This window comes from Lucilia cuprina, chromosome 6, assembly GCF_022045245.1.
Source record: "Lucilia cuprina isolate Lc7/37 chromosome 6, ASM2204524v1, whole genome shotgun sequence".
Lineage (NCBI taxonomy): Eukaryota > Metazoa > Arthropoda > Insecta > Diptera > Calliphoridae > Lucilia > Lucilia cuprina.
Window position 1 is genome coordinate 34,926,947 of NC_060954.1, and position 27,220 is coordinate 34,954,166.

Here is a 27,220-nt window from a genome sequence, read left to right on the forward strand (position 1 = left end):
ATTAATATATTCTTAGTTAACTTACGCTTCCAATTGTCTTTGAGTTTCCATGAGTTTTTTGTTAAGTTCTCCTGCAGCTGCAGCACCACCTCCTTGAGCTTGCAGAGACTTTTCTAATTGATCCACTTGATCTTTTCGTTTGCGCAGTTGAACATCGAATTCGACCATTTTCTTCTCCTTCTCTTCGATATCTTTGCGCTTGGCTTCGATTTGTTTGCGCTGTTCTTCGATAATTTTGCGTTCACTTTCAACCGCCTTGGCTTGATTATCGATTTGATTGCGTATTTCTTCCAGTTGTTTTTGTTGTTGTTCCAATTGTTGTTTTTGTGCTTCGCTGGCCGCAGCATTTGCTCCTCCCGCTTGGCTAATCTGTTGTATTTGTTGCTGTAGCTGTTGTATTTGTTGTTGGGCAGCTTGTAATTGTTTCGCTTGTTCCTGGTTGGCAACCTTAAATGGGAGTATAATAAAATCAATGTATCTTAGCTTATTTTTTTCAATGCATTCACTTACCTGACTCTTTTGTAGTTCCTCAACCAAAATTTCCAATTGCTGTTGGAATTGGTCTCTTTGTGTTGTGGCAGCTTGAAGTTCTGCTTTGACTTTCTCCAGTTCTTGGTTGAGTTGTTGGATTTCTTGTGTATTCGCAGGTGCTTGTTGTTGTTGCTGTTGTTGTTGTGCTTGCTGTTGCAACTGTTGTTGCATTTTCTGCATTTGAGCATGTTGTTCCTTAATATGCTGATCCATCATCTGGGATAGAAATGTTTTGGAATAAATATGACATTTTAAGAGTTTAAAAAAATAAATCATCGTACCTGTAAACGTTTATGCATCTCTTGAGCCGCCTTATCTGCCATATCGGCCTTGTTCTTTTCAGCCTCGATAACTTTGCGCCATTGTTCAATTTCCTCTCGTGAGGCTCCGCCTTGGGCAGCAGCACCCGCCGCCTGTACCGCCTTTTCGGACTCTTGGAGTTTCTGTTGCAATGTTTGTATTTCCTTTTGCATTGCTTGAATTTCGGCTGGTGCGGCAGGAGCCACGGGTTGGCCATTGCGTAATTTGCGGTTTTCTTCTCGTGCATTTTGGAGTTCGCTTTCGGCATTTTGAAGTTCTTTTTGGAAGTTCATTAGGATTTCCTGGCTCTTTTCTAATTGATGCACTAATTGTTCCCGTTCGATTGACAGCTGTTTGCAATCTGCCTCCAGCTGTTGTATGTGTTTTTCAAGTTGTGGATGAGGTTTTTCTGCGGCTCCGTTTCTGGCAGACTGTCTTAGAGTTTCTTTCTCAGCTTCGGCCTTTTCGAGACGGTCATGAAGACGACCAAGTTCTGCAGACATACGTTCAAATTCAATACGAGTCGATTCGTTGGTTTCCTGTTGTTTGGCCAAATGCATTTGAGCTTTCTCCAGTTCCTTAGCCAAACGTCCTGCTTCCAGTTCGGTGGCATCGCGGGACTGCAAGGCTTTTTCTAAGCGATCTCTAAGACGATCAATTTCTTGGCGTTCACCAGCCGAAAGTGAAGATGTACGCACTGAATCAGCGGGACTAATGGCGGAGGCTTGTTGTAATCTAAGACGTTCTACTTCCTTTAGTAACTTCTCGTGTTTATCTCTAGCCTTTTCTCGTTCAATATGAGCTCTTTCCAATTCGCTACGTTGCTTTTCCTGATTGGCCAACAACTTGGCCACTTCTCCCTTGGACAGTTCAAGTTGCAAGGATGTTTCGTGGAGTTTAGATTCCATGGTGGCAATTTCATTTTCAATTTTTTCATACTTGTCCTTGTATTTTTCAAACGTTTCTGATTCGTATTGGGATTTGCCGCGTATTGTCTCGAGTTCCATAAGGGTTTTGTCCAGTTTTTCTCGCAGACGCTCGTTTTCCTCTTTAAGACGACGTGTTTCTCGTCCAAAGGTCTCGGTATCTTGTAGTTTCCTAAGTTCTGTCTGACTCTTTTCATAACGATCTCGCATCTTTTCAAGTTCAATAGCATAGTGAGCACACTCGTCTTTGGCAGCTTCAACACTGGCACTGGCTTTACTTTGAGCAGCATGAGCTCGCTCCAACTCATAGCTGACGCGCTCGAGTTCTGATTGTAAATGCTCCTTCTCGCCCTGTGTACGACGCAGATCGGTTTGTATTTTATCATAACGCTCCCTATGATGTTCGAGTTCAGCACGAGCATTATCCTCGCATTCCTTGGCGCGACTAAGTTGCAGTGCAGCTCTATCACAGGCTTCTTGTAAACGAGTGCTTTCCTCTTGAAGCTTGCGAAGATCTTCTCGTGCCTTTGATGCGGCGAGTACAGAACGCTCTGCCTCAACCTCCAAGCGAGCACGATCTGCTTCAGCGGTATCACACCGTGATTGCAGGCGATAAATTTCATTCTGAGCACGATCGTATTTCTCCAGCATTTTTTCAAATTCTTTATTTGAAGTGTCCTTTTCGTCAATAAGTTTCTGACTGGCATACAAAGCTTTGTCCAATTTCTCCTTGAGAATTTCCACTTCTGTAACAGCATCATCGCGTTCCATCTATTAAGAGAAGCGAGAAAGGTCATATAATTTTGTAAAATTTTGGAAACGATAAATATGTAAATTCTAAAGGGTAGAAGTGACAATTTTGATTAAGCTACAACTAACAAACAGCCAATTGTTTGAAGTAATCATGCAGTTCTTACTTCATATTTTCAGTTTTCGAAACTTGTTATTAAAAGTTTTTTTTGAGTTTTTTGCTTGGGTCAAGGGTCTACAAGCGTAGAATAAAATTACCTGAAGTTTTTGTTGGATATTATGCGATTTTTCGTAACGTTCTTTGAGTACTTCCAAATCGGTTTGCATGGCTTCTCGGTCGCGTGCTGCTTTTTGAAGCAGTGTTTGTGATGATTCTGATCGCTCTTTAAGAGTTTCTAATTCGTCGGAGAATTGATCACGTTCCTTCTGGACACGTGCCAGTTGTATCTACATTTGGGTTTCATTAGATTTTAAATGACAGTTATGTACAACGATTAATTTAAATACAACATTAAAATATATATATATATGTAGTATGTAGTTATAGAATAGTTTTTACAGGATTAGAAGTAGATTAGATAGATTATATACTTTTACTATATTTAACACATATGTATGTACATGAGATTGAATATAATTATAGTGGGGAAATGATAATAGATTTATTACATTTACGTAGTTTCATGTAAATTGATGGACAGGTTTTCATAAGTATATGTAGAAGGATGTTAGTGAGGTTATGAGATAAATACTTAAGATTGTTAAGATGGTGATTTACAAGTATTATGTCTACATTTACAATTGATGTGAGGAGTGTTATACTCATACATAATTTTATTAAATAGTTTTATTTGGTAGACTGAATGCAGGTTGCGATAGTAATGGCGCTGATGCTTACCTGAACCTTTTCGAGTTTCTCGCGAATACGATCGGTATCTAATGTAAGAGTTTCACGTTCCTTTTGTACTCGAGCTGCCTGGCCCAAAGCCTTATCCAATTGTGATTGCAAATTGTCATAGTCGTATGTCAGTTTCTCCTTCTCCAAGACCAAACGACGATTATCGGCTCCCGCCTTATCGAGTTTCTCTTGCAAATGATCCACTTCGTTTTGTGCCTTATCCAAAGCATTCTGTAGTTTTTCTTGTTGTAATTGTGCTTTACCTAAAGTGGCTTGGGTACGTTCCATTTCTTCCTTCATCTTGTCCACCTCAGAGAAGGCCTAAAGAAAAAGAAAACCTTTTTAGATAATTGTATTGCAGTGAATAACCCGAACAGTGATTTACCCGATCTCTATCAGCGTGTATACGTGAAATGCCACCTTGTACTTTCTCCAGTTCTTGACGCAAACTTTCCTGTTCGCCCTGGGCATTTTCCAATTTAGCTTTCAGTCTATACACTTCACCCTGGCTCTTTTCCAGTTTCTCCTGCAGGGCGGCCGCTTCCTCGCGAGCTCTTTCCGCATCCGACTGTAAATTTCGTGTGCGAAACAAAAAGCAAATTTTGTATTTAAGTCTTTTTTACATGAAATGGTGTCGAAATGATATCGAAATAAATGCACAAAGAGGACAGACAGACAGAAAAACGGCTACAAACAAAAGCAATTGAGCGACGATAACATAAATGAAGAATGTTGAATGAATCTTTATTTTTATACACATTAGATATTTTTCATTTGTACGAGTATGTACTGAGCATGTGGTTAAGTTCGAATACGAATAGATGTTGAAATTAAATGACATACAAGTACAAAAACAAATTTATATGTACATATGTAAATAATGTATAATGTTGTTGTAACTATTACAAAGTGAAGGCAAACAAAATGTTACAAAAGTTACGAAACTTAGTTAGTGGTGGAAGTTAGAAGAAGTGCAGTAATAAAACGAAAGAAAGAAAATTAATGTACAAGAGATAGAAAACTTATTGCGAAAGGAAATTGTTAAATATGGAAAAAATATGAATAATAACTCTCGATTCTTTAGTGATGTTTGAATGGTTGCAATTATAATGTCTAGACATTGTAGGATTATGGGAATTATAAAGTGTTTCTCTGATGATGAAAAGAAATTGGTTTCTTGGTGGGGAATCTTTTATATTCAAGGGCAAATCGTGTTCAGTATATAAATACTCATCGTTTGTGAGCTTTTCCAAGAAAAATATGGTCAAACGGGACATCCTTAAGTAAATATATACTAAAATATCGTTTGAGTTTTGTCTGGTAGTTTTATGTCGATTTGGCATATTTTTTTTGTATTTTATTTTATTACTTCAATATTTGTTCTGATGAACTTTAACATAATGGGCTAGAGATCGGATACTTCTTATCACCCTTAGCTGGAATAATATTCGAGCATTCTTAACCCCAACTAAGTTGCAGCGAAGCTTTATAACTAGTTTTTGTAAAGGAGTAATTTCAACTCTTGCATTTCAGACTACCATTACATATCACGATGACCAAGGGTTAACGACCTGTTTCAGTAAATCCCGAGTAAGATCGATTTTTGCAGCACTTTTAAATTCTTTTTCAAAAAGTAAAGATCGATTTGTTCATTATTAGCAAGAACACACGATTTAACCTCTTTTGACATTTTCTTTGATGTCGCTGGTCCATGCCAATACTTAAGCTACATAAACAACAAATAAAGGAAATTTCACTAAAATGGCTTTTAACGGTAGACATTTAAAGGACGTCGTAATCGTACTTTTATTTTAAATTCCCATAACGACAGAAACAGGCATTCGACTAACAATATGTTCTTTAAAACGATATGCTTCACAAAAAGTTATCAGTAATTTTATTATAAAAAATCTATTGAAGTTCTCTTTGAAGTCTACATTAATGGACCCTCAAATGTGATTGCTTAGAAGAGAGATATTTCAACTTAAAATCATAGATGATCAAAATATTTTATGAAGCTTTTAAAAATTATTGAACAGAGATCGGTTTTACATATGTCAGTAAAGACCCAAAAGATTCTAATTGTAGTTTTTCAAAATGGAAAAAAATCAAAGACACTCAAATATGAACCGATCCTCATGTCGCATTTCATCACTATGATCGTAGTTTTAAGCGTGTAATGAAAGAGGACCTTATATAGTGTAAAGTCAATTATGGAATTCTGTAGATAGATTTTGGTTGAGCGTTAAAATAATTTTCTGAAGGGAATCCTTTATGGTGAGTAGGGCCAATTTATAAAATTTGGTAGAGAGATTTTGAACCGTAAGTAACTTACTAATGTCGAATTTTATCAGGCTGATTACAGATAGGTTGAGATCGGTTATTTTTGTTACTCTACTGGTAGAACAATATAAAAATAAATGAAATTCGGATGATAATCGTTACAAAAATTAAAAAATTTTCTAAATTATTTTCGAGAATCGAGAGTTATTATGTGTTTGTATATTGTGCAAAGAAAACGCTGACGAAACATTAATAAATGGATTTCATGATCGTTTATAACTTTAAGCAATTGAATCAGATGTTCGATATAAAAACTATACTTATTGGCGCTTAAATTAAAAATGTACACGTTTGTAAACATTATGCTTTTTTCACAAATACACATGAATTTAACGGATTTATGTAAATAAAGCAAAAATAGATATAAATAGAATTTGAGACGACAATACGTGAGCTTATGGTGATTTTTTCTTCATATAACGGCAAATGTTTTGAAATTTAAAAAAAAAATTAAAATAAAAAGCGCAAAATGGCTGAAATATCTTATGTATGTATTAATTAGAAATCTTGTTATTAATTGTATGTAATTATATTATGTTTTTTTAATAATGTATGTATGTTATGTATATATGTAGGTATTTATTTATTTCAGTTGAAATAAAATTATTAAAAGTATGAAATTGAAACGGTATTATGATTGAATTTAACAAGGTTTTTTTTTTTAAATATTTAAAATTTAAATGCTTTTCTTTTTCTGTTAAAAACAAATTGGATATTTTGCATTTTAAATGATGAAGAGTATTTAACTTGGTTTAGATTGGTTTCGTTGGAAGCAATTACTCACAAAACGTTTATCTGTTTCGCCCTATAAGTATGAATGCAAGCAATAGATACAATAGATAATTGAGATTTGATTTTTTTGTTTGATTGTTTGTAGTTTATTAAACGTATTCGACAGTTGAATAATAGGTACAAGTTAATTATGAAAGTAAATAAAATTATGAAAGAAAAGTTTTAAATTAAAAACAATTAAACTTTAATTAGAAATATTTAAATTTAATTGTTCACTGACAATGTGAGAGAATATTAATTTAAATTTTTATAAACTTAAAAAACCGTTTAAAATTTTTTTTTAATTTCATTTTTTATGTTTTGTACAGCTTATGTCAAAAGTAGATTTTTACTAGATAAACTTATTAAATCATCTTTATCTATAATAATGCAGTAAATTCGCTTTTAAAAATTTATTATAGTGAGCTATTATTGAAAGATACTTTTTTAAGACCTAGATTTTGATCCCATGCTAATTAAATTGTTTATCTCATCGGATTATTGTTCGTAACTATTCTTAAATAGTACTTAACCGATTGAGAGCTGACGCATTTATCTAATCAAATTATATTGTCGGTAATCGTTGGCCTTTATCAGAAGCTTAAAAGACCCAAAATACCAGAAGACACTAGGTTTCTCGGTTGTAAAGTAAATTTCAAACGAAACTGAACTCTGAAGAACCAGGAAAAACTGTAGCACAAGTCTGATCGGTTTTTTCGAGTAAAATATAAAAATGGCACTTGTTGAATTTTTGAGCCTAATTTACGTCATTTCTTAAATAAGTAAGATCATTATATAGTTTTAAAATAGGAAAGACTTTCATTAGACTCATTTGACCTCGTATGTATGTGGTTTTGATCTTGAGAATATGTAGAATCACAATAATGAACGTAAGTGATCGTGGATTTTGCTTAAAATCTGAATAGCGATAAAACTGTTTTTGATAGGGTGCAAGTGTTCATGCCATGTTCGCGAACGATCACTAAAATGTTTGTGAAGCATGAAAAGCTGAAGACATATAAGTTACGAAACATGTTTTTAATAATCAGCTTCTGTCTATATGATCTTTAGAATATACTTTCAATAACTATTGCCAATGGAAGTGAAATTTTTGTTGTTTAAAATTAAGCGAAAATTATTCTATTTTTTTAATGCTGAAGATATATGTTTTGTTCTTAAATTTATGAGAAATTTAAGCAATTTATTGATGAAAAACTATTTTTCTTAAAAAAGGAGATCCTCATTAAATTTGGGGAAAGGATATATCTATATATAACATTTCGTTATGCAGAGTTTCATTGCGATACTAATGGTTATAAGTAAATTTTGGATTTTAAGACATTCTTTAGGATAGATTTGTTTAGGGCCTAAAAGTCGGCAGTATAATTTATACTTATAATACTAATAGTAGTATAATTGACGTAATTATGTCATAAAACCCAAATCAGATTTCAACCATTTCTAATAGGCTTCGTCCCTGTACCATATATTTGTTTTTTTTAAAATATTTTAATCAAAATATTTGAAAAATTGTTGCATGTAACACAAGGTTTACATCGATCGGTATACTTTAAGATGTAGAACCAATATTTTGTGCGTTGCAAACATCAGCATAAAGGTAAAATACCCTCTGCACTATGGTGGTGCACATCTTACGAATGACTTCTGAAGTAGTGAATATGGAATCGAAATCCCTTCTATGGCAAGCCTGTGTTAAAATTATCACTTCTGCAGGAGTATGTCAGCACTTCCATAAAATAATTCTACTTCTTTTTCGCTACTTTGGAAGTTATTTTTTATGCTTTTTATGCTTTTTTATGCGAGTATGTCCTGGCTGGTCAGTTTGTTGAGGTTCCTTCGGGATCCACGTAGTGACTGTGGTTTAATACCCAAAATCGCGGAGAGAGAATGTTGGTTTAAGGACTAATACATCCTTTACCTAATGGGTTGGATAATTCTCTCTTCGAACATTTCTGTGTACAAAGCAGCATATGCAGGATGCACTGGAATGGGTCATTAGATGATGGAGATTACATTTTTAATAATGCAATTCTTGCATGACATCATAAGGGTGGACACTTCCGCATTGTCGGAAGATTGATTTCACCTGATGTTGGGACTCGTCACCCCCTTCTATTGACTTTAGACCAGTGATTAGATAGCTCAAGTACTTCAACAAAGTGCTTGTACATGGACCGGACATCCATGTACAAATTCAGGGGCGCATGGTAGACCGTCTCTAGTCTACCTAGTGTGTATAATAGTTGTGTTTGAAAAACATTTGTCAAAATAATCTTTTCCGATCTATTCATTAAGGAACTATAAAAAATACAAGATCCGTACGAAATATATAGTTATTTCTTCGCGAAAGCTTCACATTAATAAATTTCATTCAAAGCAGACTTGAATTTTAACTGCATTTTAATTTTGTTTATAAACTTTAATAATAAAATTAAAAATATAATAAATTTTGACAGAAGCTGTATATTTTTAATAATTGATTGTATTGATGGTGGTGTTGTATTGATCTGATGTGTATTGAAATTTATCAAAGTTTAATGTGCAGTGTTTGGTTTTTCTTTAATTTCATTTTTGTATTAGTAGTAGTAGTAAAATTTTGGATTTTTGATTTTAAGTGTAGCTGTGTGTGTTTTTGTATTGAATACATTTCAAGTAAATTACATTATGATGCTTTGAAAATTATAACAAGAAGCACATGTAATTCAACTGATATTTATATAATATACATATATATGTATGTATGTAAGTAAGTAAGTAATTATGTATGTATTTAGATAAAGAATATTGTAATTTATTTGAATAATAAGTATTTTCCAATAATCATATCATATTAACACCACTTTCAAGTCTTAACAAAAAATATTTATAATCAGATTCAGAATAATATTTAATAGATACATTCAAATTTATGAAATAGAAAATCATGATAAAAAATCAAAATGTAAACCAATAAATTAATTGAGTATGTATGTAAGTGAAGCATTTTTGATGAAAACAAAGAACTGTCTTTTGGTACCTGAGTGACTCTGAGCTCGGCTTGGGTACGTCTCAGTTCGGCAGCTGCTTTATCAGCGCGCTCTTGTGCTCGATCCAGCTCTTGGGAAGTTGTTAAAGTTGTGCGACCAAATGTTGTCTATTGTTTGAGATTGAATTTTGGAAAATATTTTTTTATATTAGTTTAGAATAAAAACACAATTTGAGCAAATATTTGTTAGTTTTGTTTTTATAAAAGTAAATAGTTGCAATTGATTAGAAGAAATTAGTATAAATATGTTTTTTTTTTTTTTTTTAAATTCCAGCAGGTAAATAAATTAAATGCGTGTTTAGAAATAAAGTTCTGTAAGACGAGTTTGTTCTAATTATAAAATACACATGTACGTATCGTATACCAAATGCCAATAAATTTAAAAAAATGCTAAATTTTCTAAAGCAAACTCGCCTTTTACTGTCGTAATAATTTGTACAAAATATATATTTATTTTTAGTTAAATATGTAATTGCAAACTTGTATAATAATTTTTGTTTATTTTTTTTTTTATCAAACAAAACATTTAACTTTTAAGTGCATTTAACGCTGTTTTGTAACCAACAAAAAAAAAAAACAATTTAAATTGAACAATATTAACAAAAATTTGTATATAGTAATTTTGTGTTAACAAACAAGTGGTGTAATTCGTTAATTATTATTTATAGTATTTCATTTACAAACTACTAGAATCGCCTCTAGTTTCTAACACAACTTACCGATATTTTTCCAGATTCATGTAATAATTTCTGAACCGACTGTAAGGCGTTAAGAAAGTGCTTTTAGTATTCAGTTTACCGAGTGTATTTTACTTAAGTATTTATGTGTTTTTTTTCTTTATATAAATATGTATATATAATTTTAAATTGTGTACATACATAGTATTACTGTGTACAGTTAAACTCAAATGTTTTTGTTGAAATTTATATGAAGAAAACGACATATATGTTAATTTTACTGTACTGATCTAGCAGATACTAAATTGTATCTCCGCAGTTATTGATTTTATTAAATACGTAAGAATAGGTCAAGAATATAGGCCAAAATAATATGAGAAATATTGAAATCCAGTGACGAAAACGATTTAGTATTAGATTTTTCTGATATCCATGACATGATGTTTGAAAAACCTCCGTTATATATATATTTTAGTTGGTATAACAGCAAGAAGATTCCTTTTTAAAACAAGTAAGAAATTATAGTCGGGCTAGGCCGACCATATAATACCCTATACCTGTTACAAAAAGTAAAATAATAATAAAACCTTTATGTTGTATTGTACCTTGCCTCATATATACTTAAGCGATTTATTGTCAAATGATGCCCTATAGTTATACAGCTTATGAGGGTCATCAAGGATAGTATAGAACTTGGTTTTGCAACTTTTTGTCGACATACGAGTATATTTAACATAATTATGAACTTAAAACCCCTATCCGGGGGTTCAGTTGTATGAGGGCCAGGTGAAATAATGGACCGACCTTAACCATTTTCAATAGGCTTCGTCCCTGGGACAATAGAAGATTATGTAACAAATTTAATTGAATTATATTCAAAATAGTAGCTTGATTACAAGGTTTACATGGACGGACAGACGGACGGACATAGCTAAATCGACTCAGAAAAGTATTCTGAGTCATCTGAAAATGCAAACTGTTGACTTTTAAATAAATTTTTAACCACTGTTATATCTTCTAATTTCTTTGAGAGATCTTATTTTAAAACCACAACTTTTCATTGTCTTTATTTTACGACAAAGTTTTTAACGCACGATATCTTAGCAAAGATACTGATTGACTTTTACGGTTGTTTTAAATAAGAAAGAAAAGCAAATATAACAGAGCTTAGACTTTTATTTTAAAGTCAACATATTAAACTTTCAAATCATTATGATACGATCGAATATAAATTTAGAGATCAAATTCGGAGTCAGTATAATGTTAGCCTGTGTTAGTAAAAATAGGAATTTTTGGTCATTTAGAATATTAACAGAATATAAACTCAATTCAGATGTCACTGATCTTTATATTAACGAATTTGAACTAGAAGGCAGATTAACTGATTGTGTTGCTGAAAATTAAAAATATTAATGTATATGTATATCGACCAGAGATACAAGCAGTGAAGGTTCAATTCGTCGTTATTAAACTCGGTCGGTCAGGGAGAAATTCCGGATATCTGCTTGATAAAACTCATCTATTTTGTTGCAATCCAATCCATAACGGAACATTGACGGATCTAAAACCAATGGGATGTAGACAGTTTGTTCATACTGAAAAAGTAGTTTTCTTAAAACCCCCTTATCCGTGTAGTATTTAAATGTTCGGCGAAGGCATTTGAATGTACATATTAGGAGAATACTAGGGCAGTTTTGTCGGCATATCGCAACTGAGGCTACATGTATAATGACGAGGATTATGTGGACGACATACGTATAACCATTAGGATCACAAGGCTTATTTTAACTTTCCTGAAATACAATTTCAGCAGTAACTGGACTATTTGTCTTACTGCTAGAGGATTTATTCTATCATTTAGAGACTTATTACAAGACAAAGTGGGCATCATTTACAGTCAATATGCTTTTTCTTCTCGATTTGATGGTTTTATCTGAGGATTATATCCGAAATAAAAACTCGTGCTAAATGTTGACAGTTTTCATACAAAATTTGCTTTACTTGGCGAATATCTACCGGTTTAGAGTTTGAAAAAAATGACCTTTAATACGGCTATGCCGAATCTTATATACCCACTATCAAATCGTATAAACATTAGGTTGATATTTGGAATAGAGCTTAAATATAATAACATAGCTATATTCGTATTTTGAATCCAGTAATGAGTGTAATTTTTTTAAGGGGACCTTGTATGAGGGGTAGGGTCAATTATGGCCCGATTCAAAAAAAAATCTGTAGAAAGAAACATACTTATTTCGATTTTCAGCGCTACACTCTTATTTTCAAGTCAAACATAACTTAATACTCTAAGATTGAAACCGTTTAACATTGATTTGAATGTTAGAAATCTGGATCATATTGCTGAAGATCCTAATATCCTTGTTATTTTTCCCGCTATTCCTAGTTAAAGAGGTATTATCAGAGCTTTTGGTTTCTTGACACCTAAAACTGAGGGAGTTTTAAACACTCTTAAGAATAAGTGTTGAGTTTCGTAGTGGGTGCGGTTGAATTCCAAGCGAATTAGTTGAAGCACTGCCATTGAGCTATATTTCGGAAAACTGAATACTTATTCTTTAAGATGCAGTAGCTGAATTACGTAACAGTTGGGGTAGTCGTTAAACTTCAGTCGAGATATACATATGAATAATAGAGCATAACGTTTTGTTGAATTACATCCGAAACTATAACAAATGAAGATATATCAATTTGATTTGGAATCAGGTAGATCCACCAGAAAAGTGTTATGTACTTTCTGGGATTTGTTTTTTTTTCAGAGAAGGAAAGAGTTTTTGATCTTGCGAATGTCCCTCCCTAAAGGATGCCAACTTCCGTTCCGCGTTCACGGAAGTTGTCGTTGAGTTGTTTACGAAATTATTTGTAACATACTTTAAGGGGTTCAATTAAATTAATCAAATACATAAACATACATGGTAAGTACACTTATACATACACAAATATCTATAAATATTTTTAAAAACTAGAGAGGGGCGATTACTAGCTGGTTTGTAGTAGTTATTATTGATGATTTTCTTTCTATTTTTTCTCGATATTTTTTTCTGTGTAATTTCTTTTAAAAAACGGAAGTTGTCGTTGAGTTGTTAACGAATATATAGAAAATAGAATTCGACCCACAAGATTTATAAATAGAACACAGATTTGTGAACAGTTCAACCTTTTTAAAATATCAGGTTCCATACTTAATGACCCACTAAGATGGGCCCATAGTACAAATTCGAAAGGGGTGTAGTGATCATTTATATAGATGATAACTTATACATATTTAGATGACATCACTTAGGTAGTAAAAGAGAAAAGAGGCAAAATGTTAACTTGTCAAATGGTATTTTAGGGGACTGTTTAAAGAAGAAAGTTGTTGAAACGATGTCTTTTCTTCTTAACCTAAGTGAATACTCGTACTAAATTACCTTCCTAACCTAATTATTCGTTACATTTATTTCATAATATATTTGAACAATGAGAACGTTGCTGAACACCTTTCCATTTAGTTATGTATGTATTCTTAATATAGAACAAGGACACAACAAAAAAAGAAAAAAGAAAACGTAATATCTAATTAGTTCCACACATTTGACCGTAACTGTACGCAATATTATTTGTAGCATACTTTAAGGGGTTCAATTAAATTAATCAAATACATAAACATACATGGTAAGTACACTTATACATACACAAATATCTATAAATATTTTTAAAAACTAGAGAGGGGCGATTACTAGCTGGTTTGTAGTAGTTATTATTGTTGATTTTCTTTCTATTTTTTTCTCGATATTTTTTTCTGTGTAATTTCTTTTAAAATTGTTTTAAACAATTATTTAAATCAATTGCGTATATTTTTTTATTTTTGTTGTTATTAAATCAAAACCTTTCATTTGGAGAATTATTGGCAGTGTTTTAAATTTTTAATTAATATAATAATGATGATGATGATACTACTAATGATAATGATGTTCAATTGTTTTTTCGCTTTTTTTTGGAACTAAAACTAAATTTATGTATAATGTATTAAGAGAAGAAAGGATAGAGACAGACAGACAGTTAGAGTCAGAGAAGTGATTTAGAAGTGCACCAATAACAACAACAAAAACAACAATCATTGTAATAATATTAATGTTCATTTTTTTCTTGCTTTTGTTTTGTTTAAGTTTTTGGATTTGATTTGTTTTGTGATTGTGTGCAAATTTTAAACTCTTAATACATACTCATTCTCTTTAAATATGAATTTGTTACACAGATACTTATGTATGTAGTTACACAGTTATACATAGATACTAGTATAGTTCTAGTATAATATACATACACACTAATAAACAGGAAATGAAAGTGCTGTCAAAGGTGGAAGGTTTAGGAGTTTAATTGATCTGATTTTGATTTTGTTATTTTTTTATAAAAGGACTTATCATGATGTTGGAGGTGGTGGTGTTGGGCATATTAGTAAGATTTCTTAAAATTTAATTGAATTAACTAAAATAATTAACTAACTAACAAACTAACTAAACTAAACTAACTATTCCCTGCTGGCAATTTGAGTGAGTTTTATAACTTCTATAAATTAAAAATCAATTACTAAAGAATTAAAAATCAAAATTAATAGATTAATTTAAAGAAAAGTTAAGTTAAATTATAGAGAAAAAAATAAAAAAAATATATATTATGTAAATATGTCTTACTTTATGTAGTGTGGTTTGTTCATCTAGCTGCATCTAATATTTTTAAATAGTAGTAGTAGTAATTAGGAGTAGTAGTAGTAGTTATAGTAGTAGTTTATTAGATGGAATAAAGGTAGTCGAGAGTAAATATGAGGTGTACATGTAAAAATTTAAAAAAAAATAAAAACAAATAAATATTTAAAATGTATTTTGTAACTTTCTTTTTTTATCTTAAATATTTTTAACTTTAAGTTTAATGGAGGGAAAATATGTTAACATTTACAAATATTTATTATTAATTTATATGATATATATAAGTAATTATTATTTATTTCTGGTAAAATCAAATCAACACAAAAAAATTTATACAACACTTATGATATCTTTGATTCTAAACGAAACGAAAACGTATTTAAAATCATAAATTATGAAAGTATTAAGAGAAAATGTTTTATATATTTAGACTAGAAATGAGAATGTGGCGAGTACCTGTGAACGTTCCAAATCGTGTTTGAGTCGTTCGTTTTCGAGTTCTAAGCGTGCTATACGCTGTTTGGTGGTCTCCCAATCGGCATTGCTGCGTCCCATTTCACAGGTGGCTTTTTCCAATTCGGCTTTCGATTTGCCTAATTCGCTTTGTGAAGCCTCAAGCTTGATTTCTAAACGTTCACGTTCAGTGACGGCACGTTCAAGGCGAGTATTTAGCTTTTCAACTTCACTTTCGAGGGCACGCAATTTAATTTTGTAATCGGCAATTTCACGCTCATGCAGTTCACGTTCTTCTTGTTTCTCATGTTCGGCACGATCTCGCTGTTCTCGCAGTTGAGCCATTTGCTTCTCTTTGTCGCCAATGGCCTCTTCGAGACTTGTGAGAGCGCCCTCCGAACTGCTATGATGAGCTTGCATTGCCGATAACCGTGCACGAGCCATATCCACCTGGTTATCTTTCTCCTTGAGCAAATCCTCTAAGTTTTCAATCTATATATATATACACACACACATATACATATACACAGAGATTATCAACCAAATACATTAAAAAAATATAATAATTATAGTAAAAGCAAAAATAAATGAGAGTTGTCAGAGAGTTGAGTCAATGAGAAAATAAATGAGCGAAATAGTTCTAGTATCTATGTACATTAAATTGCATCTACTTGTCTATTTATATATTTTAAATTTTTAACTCTTTACTCAAGCTCTTTGTTTTCTCATTCACTTATATCATTAAGGGTGTAGGGTGGGGATATAGAGAGTTAGAAAGTGAGAGAATAGTTTGGGGGTTTTTAAGGGGATTATTTGATTTTTTGGGCAACACCACCTTTCGTTGGAGTACACAGATTTTACGGTCTTTAATTTCCATATGGTCCTTGAGTTCGGTTAGCTCGCTGGTAAGACGATTGCGTTCCTGAACTGTCTGCATGGTACCCTGATTCTTTTTCTCCAACAAACGATTCTTCTCCTCGAGACGGGCTCTCAACTCTTCAACATCAGACTGCAACATGTTGTAGTGTTCCTCTTTGGCACATAACGACTCTTTCAAGACCGCAATGTGCCTCTGGTAGTCCTAGATTTTATATTGATGAAGAAAATAATAAAATTTTTAAACTTAATGTTGATCTCGAAGGGTTTTATTCTTCTTGACAGTCTAAACTATGTTTTCAAATACTACTTTACACTCTACATTCTGCATTTTGAATTTTTGCTCGTTTAGTTACCTGATGTTGTTCTTCCAATGTTTTCATTTTGGCCGCCATTGCCAATATTTCCTGATCCCTCCTCTGTATTTCAAGACGGAATTCGTCCAACTTTTGTTTGAAGTGATTGAATTAGAAAAATTTAGAAAAATGTTTATAATTAATTTATTTTGTTAAATTCATGTGTAAATTAGATTGGATGTTGTTGTAGTTTTTTTTTTCGAAAGAAAATTGTTTTATAATGCAAAATGAATTTACTTTTAATGATGTTTTTTTTTGCTTATGTCTTACGATCGTGAAAGGTGTTCGGGATTTATATTTCAACACTTGTTTTTTTTTTAATCAAAAGGAGTTCGAAAGTCAGTAACTGGTTTTATAATTGTAGGTCCGTGTTTCAACCTCCAGTTGGGTTATGATGTTGGGTATGCTTTTAAATTAAAGAAAATTATTTTGGAAAAATAATTTATTATTTTTGTTATTTAAATAACTGCTTTGCCAAAATACTATGTTTTATTGTTTTTTTTTTTAATATCATTTTATTAATTTTTATTTATATTTCTATTTGCTTTTTTATTTTATTATAATATAAAATATTTTTATTATATATTTGTTTATATAACTGATAAATATAATTAATATAATAAAAAAAACTTACAAGAATTGAAAAATAATAATATAAATCACATATTAATAATAAAAAAATTGAAAAATACTGAAATTTATATTTGTTATTATTTAGAACTTAAACTTATTTAAAATAAATATTTCATTTAGAATTAGTCTAGATTAGGTATGTAATTTCATATAACTAAAGGCAAATCCAAGTAACTAATTATGTGTTATTTTAATAACATTTAGGCAGTGTTGTTAGATAATTGTAACAATAGTTTCAAATGCGATATGCAATGGCAGTATTTTGCTAAAATCGAAAATATTAACAGTATTATTCAATGGTGACCCCTATAACCAATAGAAGTAAAAATTTTGTTCCCTTGGTTACTATTGCGAACTTGCTGTGAACAATTTATTCACAATAGATGAAAATTTTGTTAAACCTTAGTTGTTATTGCGAACTTGCTGTGAACAATTCATTCACAATAGATGATTTTGTATGCAACAGCTGTTCATTGTTTACAAAATTCCATTAGAATATTTCACATCTGGGAAATTTTTTCACGTTAAAAAAAGTTAGTAAAAGAAAAAAGTGAAATCAACATTTTACTTTACGCAAGTTGTTCATTGGTGATAAAGGTGATTGATAACAGGTTATAAAGAAAGAAAAGTTTTGATTAACGGCACATCTTATCGTTTCTCCCATGGAACTAATTTTAGTAATAAGAGTAGCAAGAGTTATGTCCTTAATCTTATCAACGGAAATTTCTTTCAAAAAAAAGAGACAACATGAAAACGGTACTTGTGAACTAATATTATATATGGTTAAGATGGCAACTCTGCGAAGACCATAATGGTATTGTTTATCGGAAGATACAAAATAACAGAATTTTCCCAGTCCATACTAACGTTTCAAAAACTGTTACTTGTAAAGTCTCGCGAATATTCGCCGATTAGATTGGAATCTTAGGTTTCATCATATTGCCTAATCGACTGTGAGAAGAATTCAAAAAACTAGTACCGAAGGGTGGACCTGTAACATCTACGCGGTCAGTAAAGATTCTTTCAACATTTCCACCTAAAATTTAACATATTGCTGTTACAAAGCTGAAGGGCGAGAACTTAATTAACATTTGCTAAAACTTTTAAAGGCATATTTAACTCTATGATGCATCCCACGTTACTACATACGATGTTTTCATTGATAAGAATCGGTACAATACCTTCTATGTGATATTGTACCAAAGAGCACAACCTGTGATAATGTAGTAAACTTTAAGTTAGGTTATGAAGCAAAGCCGCGTAACTCAACTCGAAAACTACTGGGTCCATTGTGATTCTCTTTAGACAAATTAAAGATTCAAGAATAGAGAATGATTAAAAAAAGAATACAAAAAATGTACCGAAAACAAGATAGGACTGGTACTAGACTGAGGACCTAGGGAATCAATATGGTTCTTGATAGGAACTACATTCTAAAGAAGAAAATTAATATTGGTGAGTAAAATCCTCACCCTATCCAGACGAGCTCAACCGTTTAGGGGATTTAATTTCCATCCCCCGCTCCCCCGTGGATCCGGGTATGCTTCTTAATCTCCGTTAACCGTTGATTTCGCTTATAAAACCTAGTATTCTATAAACATAGTCGATGTTCTTTTAACAGTTTTTTAGCTTAACTTTTTATCTGTTGATTAGCCTTCAAATCATGGACAAGTTTATTTACTTGTATTAAATATTTTGTAGACCAATCAGTTTACTAGTCTGTGTCAATGGACTATTCTATTCACCACCTTTGGGGATAGTTCAACTTCTATTATATTGATTAGTGCATTGACTTATCTTTTGATAAGTCTACTGACTAGTCTATATTTAAGTCCATTTACTAGTCAATTGACTTATCTATTGACAAGTCTACTAAGATTTCTTTTTATAGTAAAAATACCGTTATTGTTAGCTAGTCTACAGGTATTGACAAGTCTATGTAGTAGTGTATAAACTAAGTTTCTAATTCTATTGGTTAGGCCTTATGGACTAATAGCTTCTGAAAGATGAAATCGTAAAAATTTTAAAATGAATATGACGTTGACTTAAAAGCGACATTTAAATTGCAACCCTAAATCGTGTGTATGTAAGCAGGTATAGGCTGGAAAGTCGTTAAATTGTAAGACTTATACTATGTAGGTATACACGGTTGTTAGATCTTACAACGTTGGCAGCAAAATGTGCAGAAAATGTCTAATAACAGTGTCAACTTAAACATTTCTTGCAATTTTGTCAGTAATGTCTTTTCTGAAAACGTTGCAAATGAAAAATTGCATTTTAATGACAACTTTGTAAGATCTGACAACCGTGTATTATGGCTTTTAGTATCTGTAATTTTAATAAATTTAATTTTTAAATGCACTAAGAAAATTCTGCAGTTTATTGTGAAACTCAATAATATCCAATGATTAAATTTAAATATTTTTTTCTTGGATTTGCCTTCATGGATGTATAAATGTGATAACAATAGAAATATTGTATGTATAATTAGTATATTAATTATTTTGTATTCAATATGCATGTATGTATTTATGTATAGTATATAGATTATTGTTATAAGTAGTATAAGTTTTTTTTTTGCATTTTTTGTTTTGTTGTTGTTTCGTTTTCAAAAAGATTTGTAACAGTCGATTAAATAGTTTCATAATAATAATTAATTATAATTGTAATCATAGTAATAATAATAGTGTATACATTAAAGTGTATATAAATGCAAATACAACACTGTAGTTTTTTTTATGGATTTTCATTCATCTAATCTTTTCTAAGTATGAGTTATAATGGATTTTTTTTTGTATATTTTTATATATATTTTTTTTGCATGTAGAGGAGAATATAAAGGATTGTTATTAAATTTTGTTGTGTTTTTTCTTGTTATAATTTTCATTATCGTTGCATATCGATGCTTAAAAGGACATAATTAAGCTGTTATTTTTTTCCAATATTAACTATATAATTATGTAGATTATTCTAAATTTTAGGGGTTTGAAATAATAATAAAATATATATTAAGATAGATAAATAATTAAAAGAAACTACAGTTAAATAAATGTTTATATATAAGAATTTAAATAATTAAGGACTACTTAACAAACATTTACATTAAATACATATATTTTGAATAATAGTTTATTTTTTGGAAATGTTACTTTTACACATTTTGAAAATAAAATGGAGTATTTTTTAATTTCAAATTATTTGACTAAATATTACATAATTTTGTTTAATTTTTTCTTTTTAACTTAAATTTATAAAATACAATAATTTTGCTTACACTTGTGTTTATTTTATTACTTTGTTAATGTTACTTCTTATTTTTAATTATTTAATTTTTTATATTTTTAATTGACCTTCTTTTCTAATGATCACACTCTCTAGTTTTCTTTTTTTAAGAAAAAATTAAAAACGAAAAAATAAATTAAATTTTTAATAAAAAAATTAAATTTAAATTAAACTGAAAATATTGCGCCTACATTTATGCTGTTGGCCTAAACTACGTTTAAATTTTTTTAATCTTAATTTTCCATAAATTTTCATGGGTTTTTATTTTTGGTTTTTGTTGAGTGGGGTGAGGAACAAACATGATATTCAATTTAAAATTAAATTTAGTGGGTTTTTATTTTTTTTTAATTTTTAATTAAGGTTTTGATTTAATAAATCTTAAAGCGAAAAAGAATTTATTTATATTTGTAACAGTTAAACTAATATTGCAATAATTTTTTTATTACCTTTTCCATAAATTATATTTACAGTCTTGTGTTTTTTTTTCTTTTAAATTTTGTTAAAAAAGAGATTTGAGATTTTTTCTTTATTAAAACACAATTAAGTTTTTAAACATTTTCTTTCTTTTTGTGAGAAAATGTTTAAATCTTTATATGTATTATTATATTAATGATGTTTTTTTCATATTTATAGCGTTGTTAGCAAAAAAGTATTTTATTAGGCACTAAATTTAATATTTATGTGTAGTTAAACACAATTAAAGCGTTAGGCGACTAAATAGCTAAGACGATTTGCTTAATGAATTTTAAAATCATAATCCATAATTATGTGTCTTTTTAATGGAAGACCTTTTGATTTAATCATAAATCATTTAAATCGTTTTCAATCATTCTCAAAGATCTTTTTATAAAATTAAGTTTTCAGATGAATTAGTATTGTGCTCTAAAATTTAAACAGTTCCATTATTTTTTAAATTGTCTTTTTATGAGACATTTCAAAAGACCAAAATATCTCATGAAATAGTCAATGTGTATGGAGTTTTCTAACACCTTAATTCAAAACAGAATCATATTCCCAAAATCTTAGTTATTGATAAATCAGACTTGCAATTAAAACTTTTTGAAGCAAAAAATATCTTGATCAGAATATACTTAACTTAGTCAGTTGATTCCAACTAAATGACCCATAAAATGGCGTGGAATTAAAGCGTTTTTGGGTCGAATATTATGTTGTTCTAGATATCTTCAATAAACATGTTCGTTTATCGTCTGATCGTTAAAATACTTGTTTAAAAGCATTATCTTTTTAAAAACTAACTGTTCGAACAAATATCTTGATCATAAAACACTGAACTTAATCAATTGCTGCCAACAAAACGACTCTTTAAATTGGACCTGAAATAATGTCAAAATATCCATATAGTTTTTTGCGTTCCTACGAACCGGAACAATCCGATTTATACTATGCCATAGATTGCCAAAAGAGCGATTGCTGTATGTAACAACCGAAAGTTTTCCCCAGGATAGAATTGTTGAGCACTGTTGAACTATTACAACACTGATTTTAAAATGTATATTTATTAGGTGTAACTTAATCAATTGGTATCCATGGTTCTAACTCAAAGAACTATTAACTGGGCTTGAATAAGATAAATTTTGCAACAACGAATGATTGTTGTTCTAGAGATCACTAAAGTCGTTTGTAGAACCTACTTTGTACGACTGTTGATCGAAATAGTACTTTAATCTGGAGGTGAAATTTCATATATCAAAAATTTGGTACAATGTACATTCGACTGTATGACTCATCAATGAATCTTTACAATTGTTCGGCAGATCGCCAAGATCGTTGGTCGTTTTTGTCAAGGGTCTATGTAATAGTTAAAAATGGTTTGCAATTTTCAAAAATACAATCGATAAAATTGTGATGACTAAGATATATCGTTTTTATATATTAAGTCAAACGGGTTATGGCAATCGGTTTCAAAATCTATATCGGTTATAGTTTTTTTAAACATATAGTTATTTTAACTCTCTTAAGGATGGCTATATAAATCACTGAAGGGAGACATAGAGAGAGATAAAGATATACCAAAATGTATCTCTTTCATTATAGTTTTTAAAGTTACGTCTTATATTTTTTTAAATTCTCATTAACTCTTAGACTCTTTATTGAGTAAAAAGCAACGAAAGTCTATAATTAAGTTATCGCAATTCTTTGAAAGGACAACAAATGAGACTTTCAGATGTTATACAAAATTATATACAAGTCATATTTTCCATGAATTTTTCTTTTACATTTAGGTCACGAATTTACCAATACTCCCTTTTTTACAAATGTATATGTATAGTATTTGTTGGCCTGTGATACTTGTGTTAACGCTTTATAAGTTTACAAAGAACTTTGTAAAAGTTATCGCCTAACGCTTCAATTGTGTTTTTATTTTTAATGTTTCAGTATCTCTACAAAATTTATCGTAGAATTTCTTTATCTAAAAGTATTTTATTTTATATTCAAAAGTAGATTTCTCTAAACTCGCCCTTCTTTCTGTTGTTGTTGTATTTTTTTTAGACTAATATTCTAATCAAAATAGTAGTTTAAATATTGTAAGTATTCCCTAAAAACGGAAAAAAATTGTTTGTTTCTTTGTTTAAATTTGGCATTTGGTATATTGTTTGTTAATAATAAAATGTAAGTAAATGCATAATGTTCCCGGATCTAGGAATCCAAAAAAATGCACATATTTTGTGTGTTTTTCTTCGTTTTCTTTCTTTCGTTTCGTAAATGCATTTCTAAGCCATTTGTTAGCAGTTTGTTTGTTTGTTTTTTTTTAAGGAAATGAATTATTAGTATGTAAATATTTATTGCTAAAAAAAGTTATAGATGTAACATAATAGAGAATAAAGAGAAAATGAATGAAAGAAAAAAATGAAAAAAAAAATTCTATGAGCGCATAATGCAGTTTTATTTCATATTTTCTTCTATTATTATAAAATCAAATTCCTTTTAGCAAAAAGCCGCTGTAATTGTGGCCATAGTTGCAGCAGCAGGCAGTAGCAATATGTACAAATGTACATACATATACATAATTAATTGTATGTTTGTATATAAAGTTAATGCATATATCCTTATATACTCTATATATACCAATTTATGTTAATTAAACTCTTTTGTAACGTTTGTTTTTTCGTTCTGTCCTCCTCTCGGGCTGGGCTTTTATTTTTGCTACGAGAGAGTGAGCTTGATCGAAATATAGATAGAATAATATATAGAGATATATATGTATTTCTCCAATTGAAATATTTAATTATTTTTAATAAGTAATTTAATTTTAAGTTTAAATTTTTTTGGGCAGTAAAATGCTTTGTAATTGCAGCGTATTTTTTTGTTTGTTTTATATTTTAAGTTTATATTTCTTAGAAATTGATTAAAGTTTTTAATTAGCTTGGACTTAAGAATCTAGAGATAGCGTATCTACGTCAAATTTAAAACTTACTTGTCGTTTTTGCTCTTGTGGCATTTTTGGATAATCTAAATCTATTTTCGAATATGGTGACATGTGATGCGGATGATGAGAGTATGAGTGTCCTAATGAAGTTGTTGCCGACAACGGATGCTGCATGTGCGAGTGAGTGTGTTGCAGATGATGGTGCGGATATGAGGTGTGTAGTAAGTGATCGTATGCAGCTCCGCCGGAACCAGATAAACCACTGCTACCGAGACCAACACCAAGCCCACCGCCTCCACCACCCATGGCGCTGCGCACATCGTGCAGAGCGCTGCTTGTCAGGGTGGCCGGGAAGGGTGCCGTCGTGCTGGCCAGAGCGGCCAGCGGATGTGTTTGCAAGTGGTTCTGGTGCTGGTGTATGTGAAATTGATGATCCGGATTCAGCTGTTGCTGTACGGAGGCATGTATATGAGCTGAGGGATGTGTGCTGGGCGGTATTTGGTGAGCATAATGTTGGGTGCCAGCGAATTGCTGTTGTATATTATGAGCCAGCATTTGCTGGTGCGTATTGTATTGTTGCTGCTGCTGGTGTTGTTGCTGCTGTGATGGTAAATGCTGATGCTGCTGATAGAGTTGCGATATGGCGGGATTCGAGGCGTGTAGAGATGACATTAAGTTGCGCTGTTGCATAATGTTATTGACATTGTAGGCATTCACATCAGATGGATTGTATAGGGTTTGAGAGTACGGGTTTATATAACTACTGCCGGCCACACCACCTGCTGTCGTCGCATATTTACTGCCGCCCAAGCCGACGCCACCTACACCCACCCCTACACCACTGGGATAATTGAGATAGTTCAGATTCGATACCGAGTACGCGGGTCTTAAACGCGTTCCACCAACCATACCGCCCATGCCCAGTTGGCCGGGTGCCGTCTGAGGTGGTTGTGTGTATTGCTGGAAGTACATGTTCGGCTGCGACGAGAAACTCGCGGACATTTGCATTAGGTTATCGTTCAGATAGGGCGGCGAGGTATCACCCGGATGCAGAGTGGGATAACTAGATATGACGCGACCGGGATAGTGCGTTAGCGGTGTGACGGTTTGGGCGGCAGCCTGTTGGGCTTGAGCCAGACGTGCGTGATGGCCGAGTATTTGGGAGGAGCGCGATATCGACTTGTGAGCCTCGTTGAGCAAATTAATAATATTCGAAGAGGAAGACTGATGCAGGGGCTGTGGACCCACCGGCTGGTAACCGTAATAATCGTTCATCATTGAGGCCGATGGCAGGCCAGCAATGCTGTATCGGCGCCTACGTATGGGCGAGGTTTGACCATAATAACTGGCGGCCACAGCCGCAGGATCATACAAGTAGCCAGCCGATGTCGAAGGTCCTCCATACAAATCATATGGCCCAGGAGCTCCGTAACCTGGAGAATAATATTGTCCTATAATATCTGGCAACGGTGGGCTTCCAGCTGGCGCATAGTTACCGTACATCTGAAAAGGGCGATTTGAAATGGTTTTTTTGTTTTGGTTTTTTCTTTGCTTTTTGTTGGGTGCTCGTATTTAGTTTTATTATATTTTATTTAATTAATTAATTATTTATATATTTTGTTTTTGTTGGTAGATAATACTAATTGAAATTTGTTGTTGGTTACGTTTTTAAGTGTCTTCTTTTTTTGAGGTAATTAATTGACTTGTTTTCTTAATAATTTTTTTAGTTTAGTTAAAGATTTGTGATTCAAAATTCTAGGAGTTTAATTCAATACAGAAAACACACACAGAAAACTATTCATATGTAGTAGAGACAAGGAAAATAAGGAAACTTAAATGATTATTAAGTAAAAACCAAAGAGAAAACATAAATAATTAACATGAGTTTCAAACCAATAACATAGTTAATTGAGATAGTAAGTAATAAGGTAATAATAATGATGATATTGACAAAAACAAAAAAGAGTTCAAAATCCTAATTTGCATTGCCACTAAAATGTTTAGGTAAAGGATATACATTGAATTTAAATATATATTTAATAATTTATTAAATTTGTTTAATAATTAAAGGATTTTATTTAATTTAAGTCTAGGAAACATAAAGCATTTTTGTATATTTTTTGTTTAAATTAATTTAAAATTGTTTATCACCAAAATACTTAGATTTTGCCCGAACACTTACGTACTACTGGCCCCATAATTTTTATAAAGTTTTTGTTTTCATCTTTTTTGTAAAATTTTTTTTTGTGTTTTTCAAAAATTTTATTTAATTTTTGAGAAATGTTTTATTTTTTAATTTTATATTTAATAATTATAGCGGTTTTGTTGTTTTTCTTAGCTTTTCTTAATAACAAATAAATATAAAAAATTATAAAAATGATTGGTTAACAAATGAACACACATTGTTTGAATTGAAAGTTTAATTAAATTAATTAAAATGTTTTATTAATCATATTTTAGTACATATTTCTATTATATGCAATTCTTCTAAATACATTTACTTTTAATTATCTTTGATTTTTGTTAAATATCTGTTATAATTTTTAACTTTTTTTATGTTAATTTCTTTTTTAAATTGTTTAAACTTTTGTTTTACATATAGATTTTGGCAAGCCGCTGCGTAAGTTTGTAGAATGTTTGGTTGATTTGTTTAAGGGTCCTGGTCATTAAGTTTAGGTCTGTTATTTCTTTTTATTAAAAAAAAAAATGTCTTTAAAGATTAGTGTTGATTAAAGTGAAGTGTGAAGTTAGAAAGAGAGATAGATAAAGAGTGAAAGAGTTAGTTATGTGTCTTATTGTGAAGAGTTAGAGTGGTAAAGTTAGAGCGGGAGAAAGAGATGTCAAATGATTTAAAGTTTATTTTAATGTATGAATGAAAACTTTTATTAATTTATAATAATTTTTACTGTAATTTAACGCCTTGAAAATGGTTGTGTTTGTGTGAAAAATTTAATTGAAAATTAAAATTAAAATAACAAATTATAAAAAATAACAATAATAAAATACTTAATTAATAATAAATACATTATATAGAAAATTTGGATGCATTTTAGTTTATAACGTGCACATAAAATAGACGGAAAATAAATTCGTTTCTTTTCTGACAGTGTGAGAGAGATAGAAAAAACAATTAACAAAATAAAATAAAGTTTGTTTAACAGAGAGAGAGAACAAAATTAACAGACAGAGATAGAAATATTTATACAATATATATATCACACAGAAAACTGTGACAGTTTGAGAAATTTTTAATAAAAAATATAAATTTGGAATAATTGTTTTTTATTCAA

General features: G+C 30.9%; 1 protein-coding gene across 20 annotated transcripts in view; it reads right to left on the minus strand.

Moving 5' to 3' along the window:
• The window catches only part of LOC111688914 (trichohyalin), a 111,606-nt gene that overhangs the window by 5,703 nt on the left and 78,683 nt on the right, over positions 1–27,220 (minus strand). For 5 of the 20 annotated variants that reach the window (XM_046954457.1, XM_046954456.1, XM_046954465.1 and 2 more), the window contains 14 exons: positions 23,979–25,433; positions 16,628–16,717; positions 16,231–16,476; positions 15,399–15,887; positions 14,931–14,963; positions 10,285–10,323; positions 9,557–9,673; positions 6,533–6,553; positions 3,791–3,973; positions 3,406–3,726; positions 2,766–2,954; positions 813–2,528; positions 511–747; positions 26–447 (listed from right to left, as the gene is read on the minus strand). In XM_046954457.1, coding sequence (XP_046810413.1) covers positions 26–447; positions 511–747; positions 813–2,528; positions 2,766–2,954; positions 3,406–3,726; positions 3,791–3,973; positions 6,533–6,553; positions 9,557–9,673; positions 10,285–10,323; positions 14,931–14,963; positions 15,399–15,887; positions 16,231–16,476; positions 16,628–16,717; positions 23,979–25,433 — 5,558 coding nt within the window. Of the gene's footprint in view, positions 1–25; positions 448–510; positions 748–812; positions 2,529–2,765; positions 2,955–3,405; positions 3,727–3,790; positions 3,974–6,532; positions 6,554–9,556; positions 9,674–10,284; positions 10,324–14,930; positions 14,964–15,398; positions 15,888–16,230; positions 16,477–16,627; positions 16,718–23,978; positions 25,686–26,112; positions 26,164–27,220 lie in introns of those variants that run through there. The other 15 variants (XM_046954468.1, XM_046954467.1, XM_046954470.1 and 12 more) reach the window with 15 other exon arrangements.